Source organism: Corythoichthys intestinalis, chromosome 3, assembly GCF_030265065.1.
Source record: "Corythoichthys intestinalis isolate RoL2023-P3 chromosome 3, ASM3026506v1, whole genome shotgun sequence".
Classification (NCBI taxonomy): Eukaryota; Metazoa; Chordata; class Actinopteri; order Syngnathiformes; family Syngnathidae; genus Corythoichthys; species Corythoichthys intestinalis.
In genome coordinates this window covers 6,164,380-6,180,952 of record NC_080397.1, presented here as the reverse complement: position 1 = coordinate 6,180,952, position 16,573 = coordinate 6,164,380, and the positions used below count along the sequence as shown (strand labels likewise).

The window sequence follows — 16,573 nt, the reverse complement described above, 5'->3', positions numbered from 1 at the left end:
CAAATAGCAAACAGATGATTGCAAAATGACTTCCACGATATTAATAACTGAGCGTGTCTGTTTTTCCTCTCTTTTTATATTGGTCAGCTGATGAGTCAAGTGAAGAGGCATCTTTCTATGAAATCCTTCCCTGCTGTGCCCGATTCCGCTGTGGTGAGCTGATTGCCGAGGGCCAGTGGCACCACCTGGTGTTGGTCATGAGCAAGGGCATGCTGAAGAACAGCATGGCCACCCTCTACCTGGACGGACAGCTCGTCAACACTGTTAAGGTACGTACCTCGAGACAAATGAGGGCCTCCGCCGAGGAAGCCACGTTGTTTATTGGGAAAGCATCAATTTTCTTCCTGGAAAAATCAGATAAGGACCAGGCTACATTTTTTCTGTTTTCCTGCCCTCATGACGGGATATTCATTAATGTTGTAAATTATTTGACAAACTGAAAAAAAGATGGGCAAAGAACAGAGAAACAATGCCAGGAATTGATTTACACAATGCTAGGAGGTAGGGGTGTGACAATATTTCGTGATGGTGATTTAATGCGTTACTTTACATCCCAAAAAGTTATCTAAATGCTCCTGCCGAGAATTGATATGTAGCGTTTTAAAAAGGTTTCACTGTTTAACCCTTTAAGGCCTGGGTATATTTATTTCAATTTTGCATGCATTCGATTTTGCCTTTACATATTATAGAAAAAAATGTTCACAATTGTCTGGTTGGGTCCCCGACAACAAATCTGGCCAGCCTCTTCCTCGAACTGATGAAAAAACACAAATGCTTACGCTAAATTTAGTTTTCGTTTCATTCCGCACTGTAGGATCCACAACGAAAAGCCCTTCAACCCGATGCTATCCTCTTCTTCTCCCTCGTACCTGCGAGACAGCGAAGAAAAACTCTCACGCCGCTCCTTACGTGTTCGTTGTTTAATACAACAAAAAGCAATACCACCGATATTCAAAATACAAACGAAAATGAGAAACTGAGATCGCTAGAAAAAGAGAATGTAGAAGAATGTAGGTCAAAAAAATTATTCGGGCTCATTAGTTTCCTATGCTTCCTCATTCATGCCGACTCCAACTGACTTGTCCAAAACAGCTCTCGCTGCCCATTATATAGTACGACATGACGTCACAAGGCCGTCCCACTAAACCAAAACAACAAATAACTACTTACTTTATAGAACCAAATAACAATTAACAACTTGTTTTTAAGAAACCAAATAAATTATTCCCAAATAAACATGAATAATTATCCAAACGTGGCTCGCTACCTTGCATTGCTCGATAATATGTTATTGGATGACGTTCTTCCTACGTGAACTCACAATGACTCCTGGGATATGTTGTTTTTCATGGTGCTTTCCATTTTCAAAAGGGACAAGAAATGATAAAAATATGGATTTAAACATAGGGTCCATGCAACTTTTTAAAAGTTTATTTATGAAGGCAATAAAACGATAAAACCCAATTGACATTATCTCCCGTTTTACTTGGTCGATTGACTTCAGGTAAAAACAGGCATGGACCTCAACTTCCGCACTTTCAAACGAGATCAACCAGTGGCACGTGGGTGATGTAATTACAGCGTGACGAGGCTTCAAATATGATATGCGTAAACGTGTCGCCGCCGACACGTCTGGTGTTAAAGGGTTAAAGCCACATGTGTGCAGAGACATGGCCTTTTGGATCACTTTTATATACAGCAATCTTCATACGTAACAGATGAACCCCCTTAGCCTGGATTTAACGTTATTATATGAATACTATTTGGTCACGGTGAGTCAACCAAAGTCTTCCCAAACAGAGCTATTTAAGGCATCTGATGAAAATTCTTCTAGTTTTAGTTCATTCATTCATTTTCCATGCCGCTTATTCCTCACGAGGGTCGCGGAGGTGCTGGAGCCTATCCCAGCTAACTTCGGGCAGTAGGCAGGGGACACCCTGAATTGGTTGCCAGCCAATCGCAGGGCACAAGGAGACACACAACCATTCACGCACACACTCACACCTATGGACAATTTAGAGTGTTCAATCAGCCTACCATGCATGTTTTTGGGATGTGGGAGGAAACCGGAGTTCCCGGAGGAAACCCACGCAGGCACGGGGAGAACATGCAAACTCCACACAGGAAGGCCGAAGCCCGGGTCTAGTTTTAGTTCTGCAATATATATCACAAACCCCCAAAAGTCACAATATAAGTTTTTTTCCCCAAAATCATTCAGCCCTAATGTCTACTAATGATAAACTCATTTCAATTCACAGAAGAGCAGAGTTTACTTTTCTGTTTTTTAAGTGCATTGTAGAATACTGTAGAATGATTTCTTGACGCGTGTATGGATAATTGTTGTATTGCCGTATCATGAGATTATCGTGAGTTTTTGCATCGCAAATTCTATTGTATCTTGTGGTACCCAGAAGTTCTTACCCCTACTTGGGGTTGTGCGAAAGCAAAAGATATTCAGAAATATGTCACTCAATCCCTTCCCAAAATAAGGTATTTATGATATTTCTAAAATCATTCTTCCCCCTTTTAATGACTAATGTTCTTTCAGCTCCACTACGTCCATAGCGTCCCAGGCGGCTCTGGCTCTGCCAACCCACCAGTGGCCAGTACAGTGTACGGCTATGTAGGCACGCCACCAGCCCAGCGCCAACTTTCGGCGCTGGTGTGGCGCCTGGGGCCGTGCCATTTCCTCGAGGAGGCGCTTCCTGCCACCAGCGTGGCCGCCATTTTCGAGTTGGGCCCCACTAACGTGGGAAGCTTGCAGGCCGTCTACCTGCCATGTAAGCACCACCTCCTCTTGCACACCCATTCTTCTGTTTTTCATTGACTGTCTGTCACGCTGTTGTGTAGGCAAGGAATCCAAGGCGGAGGTGGCACCGGCTGCCCCTGTAGCGCTGGTGCCTGAGGAGAAGGTTTCCTTCAGCCTTTTCGCCGTCTCCGTGTCTACGCTAACTGTGGCTAAGATCAGGAAGGTCTACAACAAGCTCGACAGCAAGGCCATCGCCAAACAGGTGAGCTTTTTGTAGTCAAGTTCAGATGAAGCATTGATATTTTCAGCCAATTTTGCTGTTACATATGCCGACACTTTATAATGATTCATTTACTCTATGACACCATCTATAGGTCCAAATCCAGAATTGCTTATTTGTCCATCACATAGACCAGTGTTTTATAACCGGTGTGCCGCGTCACACTAGTGTGCCGTGAGAGATCGTCTGGTGTGCCGCGAGAAGTTATCCAATATCGGATTTTTTTTTTTTACGTCGTCGGGCAGAGTTTGTAACAGTCACCTCCTTAAATTGTGATCCTCCCAACATCCACCACGCGGTGGCACCGCTTTATTTACGTTGAATATGTTCTTCTGTTGCTGCCTTCTTTTATGTTGGAGTTCTGCGAACGCGTGTGTGCGAACCGTTGAGCTCTTGAGTGACAAGTAGTCAAGGCGGATTTATTTATTTTTTTCTTTTTTTTGTGAATAAATGTGCATAAGTGGAAGCCTCTCCCCTTTTTGTTTTTGCACGCATCCTACTTTCCACGTGTAACAAGTCGCAGTAGGAAAGGAGGAGTAGGTAGAAGCTTGCGGTCGTGTGCAAATGAGCAAAGTATTGTTTGTGTCGCGTTCAAGAACTGCTCAGAATTTTAGCCATCAGCTACCCTGCCGTCTGCGAAAATGTGGACCCCAGCATGTCAACTGTACGTCATATGATTAGAGTCGTCAAGTGTCAATATGCACGGAAGTGTCCTTTCCATTTCATCCATGTTTGAGACCGTCAATCCTCCCCCTGTGTTTTATTCCAACACACTGTCAAGGACAGCAAGGTAGCTGATAGCTAAAAATCCGAGCAGTTCTTGAACGTGACATGAGCAGTTGCATTTGCTCTCGTTTCAAACCAAGTCGATTGACTATTTTGTTCGCCTCCATGAAAACACAGAGAGAAAAAAGGCAACTTTTTTGAGAAACACTACAATGGTAAATGAAAAAGCCCTCAAAGGTTATCTTGTTGCTAAACTTGTTGCTGAAGCTGAATCCAAAAAGAGGCAATACTACCTGCGTGCAAAGCCATTGTCAGTGAGATGCTTGCGGTTAAAGACATTTCTAAAGTCCCCATCTGACAATTCGGAGCTTTTCAAGCCTAACTGCTATAAAAAAAAATATAAAAACAGAGACTAAGAGCTGTTAACGAAGATTCCTGCAAGGGTATCGGCTTTGTGTTTATCCATACAGGCTCAAGTTTCACACAGAGTAAGTATAAATATTGAGAAATTATTTCATAATGAAATATACTGTACAGAAAGTAATTGGTTTGTGGTGTGCCGCAAGATTTTTTCCAATGTAAAAACGTGCCGTGACACAGGAAAGGTTGAAAAACACTGACATGGACAAATACACACCCAAAGGTATAGCAACCACCATGAAACACAGTATTAGAAATAGTAATGGGACTGTGTTACATTGAAGTATCAGTTGTAAATAAATAAGGATAATTGAAACAGTAAACCGCTATTTCTATTCTATGTGAGCGGAAGATGTGTAATTTTGCACCCCTTGCGTGTCTATATAAGCTGCATAATAGTGAACTTTGCTGTTGTAAAATGAATAGAATCGTATTTATTTATATTGATTTTGATAAGACCAGTGTTGTTAATCTTACTGAAAAAAAGTAATTAATTATAGTTACAAATTACTTCTCCCAAAAAGTAATTGCGTTAGTAACTCAATTACCTGAATGTAAGAGTAATTAGTTACTTGGCAAAGTAATTGGTGATAATTACTTTTTTTTTCTCCCTCAAAAAAAAAAAACAAAAACAAAAAAACATTGGCCACACTATGTGAAGTTTTTTGTGAAGGTTTTTGGTACAATTGGCCCGAGCCCAATTCTTTACCCTAATTTACCCTTTACCCTGAATCAACTGTTAAAAGTTGTTAAAATTGCTTCCATTATTGCATTTGTTCCCTTCTCTCTACTTTCGACATATTAAAGTTTTAAAACTGTTTCATCATTTAAAGATAGATTCAAGTCAAGATTTTGCCGATTTAGAAGTATTTTAGATAAAAAGTTACTTAGGTTCGCTAGAAAGGTTCTCTACAACAGAGCCGTCCTAAAAAGTCTACTGCTTTAAGATGGCGGCTGTCTACTAACGCATTTAGTGCCATGCAGTGTTGTTAATTTTACTTTAAAAAAGTAATTAATTACAGTTACAAATTACTTCTCCCAAAAAGTAATTGCATTAGTAACTCAGTTACCTGAATGTAAGAGTAATTAGTTACTTGGCAAAGTAACTAGTGATATTTTTTTTTCTCCCCAAAAAAAAAAAAAAAAAAAAAAAAACAAAAACAGGTCACACAATGTGAAGCTTAAAGGGCTTGGGGGACAATTGGCCCAAGCCCAATTCTTTACCCTCCACTTAAGGGTATTGCGATAACTAGCTAGTAACCTTTGCTATGTGTGGAAGTCATTTAAAGTTGTGAATCAATCGTTAAAGTTGTTAAAATTTCTCCCGTTATTGCATTAGTTCCCTTCTGTCTACTTTAAACATGTGTAAGTTTTAAAACTGTTTCATCATTTAAAGATAGATTTAAGTTAAGATTTTGCCGATTTAGGAGCATTTTAGATAAAAAAAAATTACTTAGGTTCGCTAGGAAGGATCTCTACATCAGGGCCTTCCTGAGAGGTCTACTGCTTTAAGATGGCGGCTGTTTACAAACGCATGTAGTCCTTAAAACATGTTGGCAATGCAGCAGTGTCTGTCATATGCATCTAGATCTATAATATGATATCTACCGTGTCATGTGGGCGTAGTTTGTCGGCTATGGCTGCAGTCAGGTATTATTGGAGCCATCTAGCATCGCGGTCGCAACGGCGTCTTCCCCACTCCTGCTCTGCTCTCGTCCCCGTGAGTCCGTTTCTCTCAGACTTTTTTTTATTCAACCAACTTAGTAACGCATAGTAACGCACGCCTTTCCCGCCTCAGTAACGGTAACGGCGTTGCCAAGATGAGAAAAGTAATTAATTAGATTACTCATTACTGAAAAAAAATAACGCCGTTAGTAACGCCGTTATATTGTAACGCCGTTATTAACAACACTGGATAAGACAAACCTTGTTATTACTGATGAGGTCTAAAGACTCAGGGAATACTTCCCTCTTTTTGACTATGTATATTGATCCAACTTCCAAAATTGCAAAATGCAAATATCTTCAGTAGACTGAAAAATGACACAAGACGCGCGGGAGACGCCATTGTATTTTGCTGCGCCTTTTTTTATTCAAATCACAGGCGGTGTCAGTAAACCCCTTATAGAATCTGGCACGTAGTACCGTGCTCAAGGAAGGTTCAAACGTAATTCTTTATGTCACTGAACCACACTTTGCTTTGCAGCCAGGGGTGCTGGAAGTCACTCACAGCAGGGGTGCGGAGGATCTTATTTTGTTTTTTTCCCATCCAAAAACAGCCGTTTTGTCATGCTGGTGCTATATTTCCATACATGGCATGCTCAATGGTAGTACACACACATGCTGGATAGTTTACGTACTACTCCTAGGCAAAGACAGCATTCTGTTTCACCTACGGTGTGTGTTGGGGTTTTTGTATTCAAAATAAAAAAAGCACCCGTTTGTTATAATGTAAATCCCTGCAGCTAGATGGCACAATGACACACAAACACATTTGGAAACTAAGAGGTCCAATAAGCCTTAGTTTAACAAACACTTTTCACAACACTCACATAAATTGCACACGAATATCAGAATAATCATATGGCTGTGCGCGTGTTTTTTTTTTTTTTTTTTTTTTTTTTTTTTGTGAAGAAAATAATCGCTAATTTGTTTTTGTACCATGTTAACGCCTTATCCAATGTGATCTGGTAGCAAGCAAGGTGTCATGTGCTGACATATTTATTTAATCCTCAAAGTTCAATATGCTATTGTTTTAATGTTTTATTTATCGATTTATTTTTAACAAAAACAACAAAAAAAGAATCTACCAAAACACTTTCTCTCCTGAACACCAGGGGGTGCTGCAGCACCCTCAGCACCCTACTTCCCGCGCCACTTTTAGCAGCTGCACTGTTATTTGACCGACACTTTGGAGTCTCAGTACATTTCACCCATCACTAGCTTTTTGTGAACATAGGACATTTACCTGGGGAGATTGTATACTGCCACATTACCTTAAAGCCGCTTGTCATTAGCGTAACCTTTGCCTTTCTTCTTCTACGTCTGTCGTTTTTCTGTAGCTGGCTGTGTCCTCCCACGAAAATGCCACACCTGTCAAGCTGATCCACAACGCGGCCGGCCACCTCAACGGTCCAGCCCGTACCATCGGCGCTGCCGTCATTGGCTACTTAGGTAAAAAAAAAAAAAAAAAAAAAAAAAAAAACTAGCTCCTGATGCCAACAAACCTTTTACACAATAACCCTTTTTTCCCCCACAGGCGTGCGTGCTTTCTCACCCAAGCCAGTTGCCACCAACCTGCAGTACGTAGGTGGGGCAGCAGCCATTTTGGGTCTTGTCGCCATGGCGTCGGACGTGGAGGGTCTGTACGCTGCTGTCAAAGCACTTGTCTGTGTGGTGAAGAGCAACCCGCTCGCTAGTAAAGAGATGGAGCGCATCAAGGGCTACCAGGTGAGGAGTCAGTCATAATAGGGCTACAACTAACGATTATTTTAACTCAAGTGCTAATATGCTTCTCCGAAACACATTACAAACACACACTTAAGACACTGATTAGCATAATCGCTAACTAGCTTAGCACTCCGTTCTATGTAGTAAAGTCTAATCAACAAAGTATACAAACAAAAAAATTGGCATCATTTACTCACCTCTGAAGGAGGCATACTGGATTTAACAACACAAAATACAATCTAGCTCACAACATTTTTGTAATTGTAATATTGTTTCAGGTTAGGGCTAGTGTAGCAGTGAACTCTCTCTTTCTCTTGCTGTAATCACTGGCACGCACGCGCAGCCTCACATTACACACAAACAAGGACCCAAACGGGACGCTCAAAGCTGCCAGCAAAAAATTGAATATCAAATTAGTTGGCAACTAATTTATTAATCGATTTACAGTAATCAATTAGTTGTTGCAGCCTTAAATTAAAGTGAACTGAGTGGCAATGTGTGGTAGTGGTGAACTGAAACCTCCTTTTGCGCAGCTGCTGGCAATGTTGCTGAAGAAGAAGCGCTCTCTGCTCAACAGCCACATCCTGCACCTCACCTTCTCACTGGTGGGCACTGTGGACAGCGGTCACGAGACCTCCATTATTCCCAACTCCACCGCTTTCCAAGACCTTCTCTGTGATTTTGAGGTAAAAAAAGATTTTAAAAAGCTAAAATTATTCAGAAATAAAAAACTTTTGAGTATTTGTGTTTCTTTGTTCAGGTTTGGCTCCACGCTCCTTACGAACTGCACCTTTCTCTCTTTGAGCATTTCATCGAGCTTCTGACAGAGTCAAGGTGAGTCTCTCTTTTTCTTATCCATTCATTAACCGCCTGCGTTTCCATTATCGATTAACCATTTTTTTTCTCCTGGCCCTCTCAACAGCGAGGCGGCCAAGAACGCCAGGCTTCTGCGCGAGTTCCAATTGGTGCCCAGACTGCTGCTAACCCTGAGGGACACGTCACTGTCGCAGCCCACCGTTGCCGCCATCAGCAATGTGCTCAGCCTGCTGCTGCAGGGCTTTCCCAACCCTTACGACCTGCTCAGGTGAGATCAGTATTTTGACACGATTATCGGTATTTGTACCTAGTTAGCATGGGAAACCAACCAACACATGTACCAATCAGTCATTTGCTTTTGCGTAATGGTATTTCTCATGGGAAGGATGGCAAGATGTTGTTTTTGGGAAATGACAGGTGATGCCTGTCAGTATGTGATCTGGTTCGCATGATTTATGTGTTCTGCACACGTGTAACGGGTCAGCCATCTTGTATAGCAACTTTGGCGGATTCAGTTAGTCAAAATACATAGATATACTACATGAAGGTACAGTGCATTCTCGCATAAAACCAATCATACCTCATCTCACTATCCTTTCTGCTCAGCTTTCAACACCATGTTATGTATTATAAAACATTTTAAGAGCTGCTGTGGCAAAGCACTCTTCATAAATTCATTCCCAATCGCATATTTTTGCGTCCGATACACCTGATTTTGGAATTTGCCGATACAGAGTCCCGATCCAATCCCCCAAAAAAGTGTTGTTAAAAAAAATAGTTTAAACTTGTTACTGTCCCACCGTGTCGCCTTCATAATGTTAATTATTTTAAAACAAGAATAACATACAAAAATGCTTGTCTTTATCAAATGCTTCATTGAGTGAGTCCACTCAAATCCACTCACACTGCCGAGAACAGCCTCTCGCTTACACAACGAGTTGCCACAGCACACTACCCTAGTGCTGAATTACACATTTTCTGCAAACAAACATGAAGTGCCTTTAGAAATAATACTTCTTTTAAACAATATACTTTGTTTTCATAGATTTCTGTACTATTGTTTGTAGTGTTACTGGTGTACTTAATCCTGGTTTTACACGTTCTCCATATGGAGTAACTTTTGTACACTTAGCAACATACTAGGGACATTTTCCAATTAACACGACTTGAACCTACTGCTGGACAACTGAAAGGCAAGGAGCAGCGAACGATCTCTCTTCCCCTCTCGTTCTAGAAAAAATAAGTTGTATAAAAATAACGGTCGGAAGATGACCCAAAGCGCGTCCGCTTGGTGCTTGCCTGTCTCATACACAAATGTATTTTTGAGTCTTTTGTACGGGAGTAAATCTCTCGCACGGTAACTTCCGCTGCAGCCGTCCTCAATTCATACGTCCCCCAAGGTGTCCGGGTGGCAAATGTGTTTTGAATTTCATTCTGCTAGCAGCGGCTGTCATTAAGTTATGAGGAAAAATCACCGTTTTTTTAACATTTATGAATCGTAATCAAATCGTCACGTGTTGAATCTCGAGTAATCTAATAATCACTGTATTGGCACACCGCTATTCCGCACATGCCGAATGTGCTCTGCAATGACTTCTTAGTCGCTCCAATGTAGAAATCTTTCTAAAAATTTGAAAAAAATTACAATTGTTATTCACCAAGCAAAATCAGATAACAGTAGAAGTCTTAAACATTCCCACTATGGATTTCTCGAAGGTGTACTTTTGAACCCGAGTCTGATTTACCTGATTTTGAGAATCTGCCGATACCGAAAAAGTTTGTTTTGTTTATTTATTTTTTTAACAAAAACATGTTACAGTATTGTACTGTTTACAGTACTTCCTCCTCCTCTTTTTCCAGGAGTGTTGCGGAGGATAAAATATATATATATATATATATATATTTTTCCGGCAATACCATTATATCTCTGATTTATTTTGTTACTTTATTATTGTTAAAAAATAAAAAAATATATAGAAGTGTACTACCCAAAAAAGTGTGTTTCCTTGTGCAATGCCTGACAGCCAGCTAACATTGTATGCCATCCAGTCAAACACAAGTCTTGGAGTCTTCTTGTTTTTATATGTAGTAATTCATTTAAGCTTGTGAAACTGTAACAAAGAAACATGCATTCATTCAACACAGCTGCACAATACACGCAGGTATACAAATTTAGACACCACACTTTACTTGAGCTACATGCTATAAGTATAGGTTAGCTTCCATACAGTAGGACTTATTAACACATAACACACAAGTTGTTCATATAGCTTTTCCCCATAAGCGCACATACTGTATACTGCTTATTTACAAGTTGGTATAGATGTAAAATACTTACAGACATCTAGTTTCTAAGGCAGAAACGTAACATAGAGCACTTAACAGCGTCAATGCGACAGACAGTCAAGGCATTATATAAATTCGGGATGTCCCCAATCTGATCGGAAATCGGGCCGATCGCACCATTTTTCAGTAAGTGTGGAGCCTTGGCAATATAGTATATTGCAATGTTAATTTTTTCCAATATTATGTAGTCCTATCCCAAACAGAACTATTCAAGTTATTTGGTGAAAATTCTTCTAGTTTTAATGTTGCAATATTGCGCAAACTCCCCAAAAATCACAATGATAGTTTTTTCCAATATCGTTCAGGCCTAATTCCTAGTTCCCACTCTTTGGTGTGGTTGCAGGTTCGGTCAGTTCTTGTCGTCCACGCTGCCCACGTTTGCAGTGTGCGAGAAATTCGTGGTGATGGAACTCAACAACGAGGAGAAGACGGATGCAGGGAACGAGGATGACTTTGGCGGCCTGTTGTCCGCAAACCTCATCCTGCTCCGAAACAGGCTGCTGGACAACCTACTCAAGCTGCTCTTCATCACCAAGGACAAGACGGCCATCAACTCACAGTATGTCTACACACATTGCACGCTCAACATCTAAACCAGTCCAATTGCTCTTCACTTTATTTACAATCCACATTAATTCATTCAATATTGATTCGATACAATTTGCTTAAACGAAGGTCTCTTCAGTTGCAGATCTGATAAATTCCAATGACTCCAAATGAAAAAAGTTGATCTCTCCGCCCCCGTTTTAGGGCATGTGAAGATCTGGTTCGCACCCTGGGGCTGGACTGGCTTCTGATGTTCATGGAGGAGCACCTTCACTCTAGCACGGTGGCGGCGGCTCTTTGGATCCTCACCGTACTTCTGTCCAACCCGGCCGTCCTCCACCGCTTCAAGGAGGGCGCATGCGGCGGCGGCTGGTTGGACCACACCGACTCCGTGCTCACCAACAAGATCGGCACCGTGCTGGGTGAGTGCGAGGCTCCCTTCAAAGTGACTGGGGTCCATTTTCACCGGAGTTGGCCGTCCTTGGGTTCCCGGTTTGTACGCCGCACGGCCAAGGGTTGGTTTGTCATTTTTTTCAACTCGCTGATGTCCTCCCGTAGAGTCCTGAGTGCCGCTTTTCATCCTGAGCAGACTCCTGCTTCAGTTCTCCTTAATTAGACACACTACCATCTGCTGTAGTTGAAATCAGCAAAATTTTGCTGTGATAATGTCGCATTTTTGCAATGTTTTTAGCTTTGTGCTGTCAAAATTCCTTGATTCTATTTTCCTCTGCTTTAAGTTGCTAACTGTATGCCTTTTTTTTCTTTTTTTTTTAGCAAACAAGGGATGATTATTTTTTTATATTAGTGTGCCTGGATTGCATGCCAAATTATTGAAGTTGGTTTGTTGTCAGTCAAGCTGCCACTGGACAGTTGTCCCTCGCCATATTTTAGTTCGTTTTTAGCTCTCTCATTGTAACATATTTTTCTTTGCTACATACTGTAAATTCCCACCTTGTATCATTATGACCACCAAAAATCACTCTCCAAAAGCTGATTTTACTCCTAGTTCATTATAATATGAACATTGGACACAGATTTGCTGGTTTTCATGCCCATAAATTGAAGTACTATCCACATTTCAATTTAGTTGATTGGGATTTCTTGGGATCTGTAGATTGGGCAAAAGATGTAACTCGCTTCAGTTGTCGTCTTTGTGATGAGAACACTAACTTAAATGGCTACTTATATTATTTGTGGATGGATAAGAATGATATTTGCTAGGTACTATACTTTGCAGTGATAGATACAGTCATGTGAAAATATTAGGACACCCCATTAAATATTCAGTCATTCAGTCAAGAAATGTTCACATATCAATGTGTGATCTCATTTTTATCTTTATATCTGGAAAAGAAAATGATTTAATTGTAGGTAAACAACAAAAAATAACCAAATATATCAACAAAAATGCGTATTCAAACTGAGGAACACTCTACCACCTAATAGTTAGTGTTACCCCCTTTGGCTGAAATAACTTAAGTGAGACGCTTTTTGTAGCCATCTACCAGTCTTTGACATTGGTCTGACGAAAGTTTGCCCCACTCCTCAACGCAGAATATTTACAGCTGTGAGACTTTTGAGGGGTTTCTTGAATGTACAGCCCGTTTCAAGTTAGCCCAAAGCATCTCAGTGGGATTAAGATCTGGGCTTTGACTCAGCCATTCCAGGACTCTCTTCCTTTTCAGCCACTCCTTGGTGGATTTACTGGTATGTTTTGGGTCATTGTCATGTTGCAGGTTCCAGTTTTGCTTCGGGTTTAATTTTGTCACAGATGATCTCACTTGTTCCTCAAGCACCCTCTGATACATGATAGAATTCATGGTTGATTCTATGGTGGTGAGCTGGCCAGGTCCTGCTGCATCAAAGCATCCCCAAACCATGACACTTCCACCTCCATGCTTCACAGTTGGTATGAGGTCCTTTTCCTGTAATGCTGTATTGGGTTCATGCCAAACATGTCCTCTGTTCAGGTGTCCAAATAATGCAATTTTAGATTAATCTGTCCAAAGAACATTGTTCCAGAAGTCTTTCTGGTCTTTGTCTACATTCACTCTGGCAAACTTCAGTCTGGCCTTCATGTTCTTCTTGGAAAGCAAAGGATTCCTCCTTGCACACCTCCCATGAATGTTAAATTTGTGTAGTCTCTTTCTGGCTGTAGAGGCATTCACTTTCACATCAACAGTATCAAGAGCCTGCTGTAGGTCCCGTGATGATCTTGCGGTCTGCTCTCGGGGTGAACTTGCCTTGGATGGCCAGACCTGGGCATGTTGGCAGTTGTTCTGAATGTCCTCCACTTGTAGACTATTTACCGGACAGTGGAATAGCGGATTTTATATTCTTTTGAGATCTTTTGAAATGCCTTACCAGACTCAGAGGTGTGTACAATCTTCTTTCTGATGGCCTGAGACAGCTCTTTTGATCCCACCATGCTGTTTTCTCTGACTTCAACAGTCAGTCACTGGTAAAAGTATTCTGCGTTGAGGAGGGGAGCAAACTTTTTTCAGACCAATTTCAAAGACTGGTAGATGGCTACAAAAAGCGTTCCATTTCAGCCAAAGTGGGTAACACTAGCTATTAGGTGGTAGGGTGTCCTAACTTATTTCTCAGAATATGCATTATTGTTGATATACAGTATTTGGTTTAATGAGTAAAACCATGTTAATTTTTATTGTTTACCTGCAATTAAATCACTTTATTTTCTAGGGGTGCACGATATCCATTTTTTGAAACCGATACCGATAACTTCCTGCTCTTCCAGGCCGATACCGATACGATAACCGATAATATATATATAATTTCTAAATGTATATTCGAATGGGTTTTTGAACATGTATAGGCCAAAAATACTACTGGTGGATTCAACATAGACTTGCCTTTGACCTAACCAGAATTTTCATGATGACATGAACATTATTATAATGAAAAAAACAAAGACAAGAACAGTTTTGACTTCAGAGTGCCCATATTTATTTTTTCAAATAGATAACATTTGAGTCAGTCACCATCAATTAGTTAATATTATTGATGATGTGTTCCCCTGAACAATGAGGGCTGAACTGAAACAAATATAAACCCAACAGGTATTGTGCTTCGTCAGCAGATTAAACATTTGGTGCAAGAGGAGAGGAGACTTTTGTGGTCTTGGTCCATGAAACAACTCAAACGCATACATCCAAATCCACCGACACAGTGCCAAAATTAATATCGATAAGCCCGATAATATCTAATGTTATTGGATCTATTGGGATGACGTCATAATTCCTACTATCGGACCGATAATTATCATGCACCTCTATTCTTTTCCAAAGATGAGGAAAAACAACATCAGACATTGAAATGTGAACATTTCTTAATAAAGAATTGAATATTTCATGGGGTGTCTAATTTTTTCACATGACTGTAGATGTCAATCCTTAAAGCTTAATTTTAATTTTTTTTGTCTCCGACTGAATAATTAATTGCGGACTTATTGTTGCCTGTAGGTTTGGAATTGGACAGTAGAGTGCTTGGCCTCTCTTCAAGTGTACTTATCATGCCTCTGGACTGATGATACCTTTAGGGAACCGGCTGGTCATAGTTTGTTTGAACTTGTTTGCATAAAGAGAGGATTTGTCCTGGATGGACACCAAGGATAATATGTGTACAGCATTGGAGACCCTCTTGATTTTTTTTTCAAGAATTTTAACTATTTAAAAAAACTTTAGTTTAAAATTAGGTTACTCGTTGTTTTATTTTGTTTACAGAAATCTCAAACTTTTTAAAAGTTTAGTTTGAGGTATTTCGTCCGTTTTTTCGTGAAATATAACAACCTTATTACCGTAACTGATTCAGTGCCAGAGGGTTAAAAGATTTTACTTAAGAGTAGCGTTATTTTGAACTGTTATTATTATTTTACTGTACAATAACAATAATAGTTGAATGGTGAATAATTCCTTCATAATTCCTATTATGAAATTAGAAGGATCATATGTCCGGTTTTCCGTGGACAGTTGGTGCCAATTAGAAACTGGGAGAGAGGTTAAAATCCCTGCTTTCGAGTCATGTTGATTGCAGCACTCTATGCGAAATACTTAATTTTTTATGGTACTTTGATGATGCTACATGATTGAACAGGCCAGCGTGATCATAGAATGGCAAGTTTGAGTCCGATTGAAGGCATGTGATTATTGTTGCGATGTCTCATTGGTGAAACTGGTGGAGAAACTGCTGGCATCTGTGGCAAAAAAAAAAAAGTAAAACCTAATATGTAGATTAAGAAGACTAATGTAATGACTAGTGTAGCCCAAAGTAGCGGTGTAAGAGTAGCGTTTCTTTTTCACAAATCGACTCAAGTAAATTACTACCCACCTCTGTTCAGTGCCAATGACGGTGATCGACGTTCAATTCACGTGACCTGGGAGAGGCTGGCAGCATATGATCGCTGCCAGCCATTGGCAAGCAATCCTAGTGTTCCCAATGCATTCCCAGCTAGAGACGAAATCCTTAGGAAACCAACCACTTTACTGCTCACACATACTGAGACTCACCAGGAGAGGCCAGTAACTAACCGGCAGTGATGTTTCCAGGCTTCAATGTGGGACGCAATGCCGGCGGCCGGTCTACGGTGCGGGAAATCAACCGCGACGCATGCCACTTCCCGGGCTTCCCGGTGCTACAGACACTGCTGCCCAAGCACACCAACGTACCCGAGCTCTACTTCCTGTTGATGGCGCTCTTCCTGCAGCAGCCTGTCACTGAGCTGCCAGACAGCCTGCAGGTACATGTCAGTACCACAACCCTCCTTTACTACTTCTTTATCACGCCAATATTTCAAGCTGAATCTCCAAGGTTGAACACAAAGTAGAGTTAATGAAAAGGTCAGAACACTGAAGCAGAGATCTACTTTAATTGGAAGATTGGATTTCAGACATACCCTGAAATCTGGTAATGTGACGTATCGTATTTGAGCGGTTCATGCTTCGCGGATTTTTTTTTATTTTTATTTTTTTTCTCAATAAACCTTGTTATTTAAAAAAATTAAATTAAAAAAAAAAAAAAAACCTTGTTACAGTGGTACCTCTACATACGAAGTTAATCCGTTCCAGGACCTTGTTTGTAAGTCGAAATGGTCGTATGTCGAGCAGGATTTTCCCATAGGAATACATTATAATTTCATTAATTCGTTACACAGCCCAAAAACCTTCACTAAATCCTTAAAAAATACTGCTGGTACTATTACAAATGGTAATTACACATAGCAA

At 40.6% G+C, this 16,573-nt stretch overlaps 1 protein-coding gene across 1 annotated transcript in view; it reads left to right on the top strand.

The window, feature by feature from the left end:
* wdfy3 (WD repeat and FYVE domain containing 3) overlaps positions 1-16,573 on the top strand; it is a 146,041-nt gene that overhangs the window by 79,941 nt on the left and 49,527 nt on the right. Inside the window, exons 22-32 of the mRNA XM_057831026.1 lie at positions 88-269; positions 2,549-2,780; positions 2,851-3,011; positions 7,238-7,349; positions 7,435-7,625; positions 8,159-8,311; positions 8,386-8,459; positions 8,548-8,709; positions 11,131-11,346; positions 11,538-11,755; positions 15,899-16,095. Of these exons, the coding sequence (XP_057687009.1) occupies positions 88-269; positions 2,549-2,780; positions 2,851-3,011; positions 7,238-7,349; positions 7,435-7,625; positions 8,159-8,311; positions 8,386-8,459; positions 8,548-8,709; positions 11,131-11,346; positions 11,538-11,755; positions 15,899-16,095 (1,898 nt within the window). The remainder of the gene's footprint in view (positions 1-87; positions 270-2,548; positions 2,781-2,850; positions 3,012-7,237; positions 7,350-7,434; positions 7,626-8,158; positions 8,312-8,385; positions 8,460-8,547; positions 8,710-11,130; positions 11,347-11,537; positions 11,756-15,898; positions 16,096-16,573) is intronic.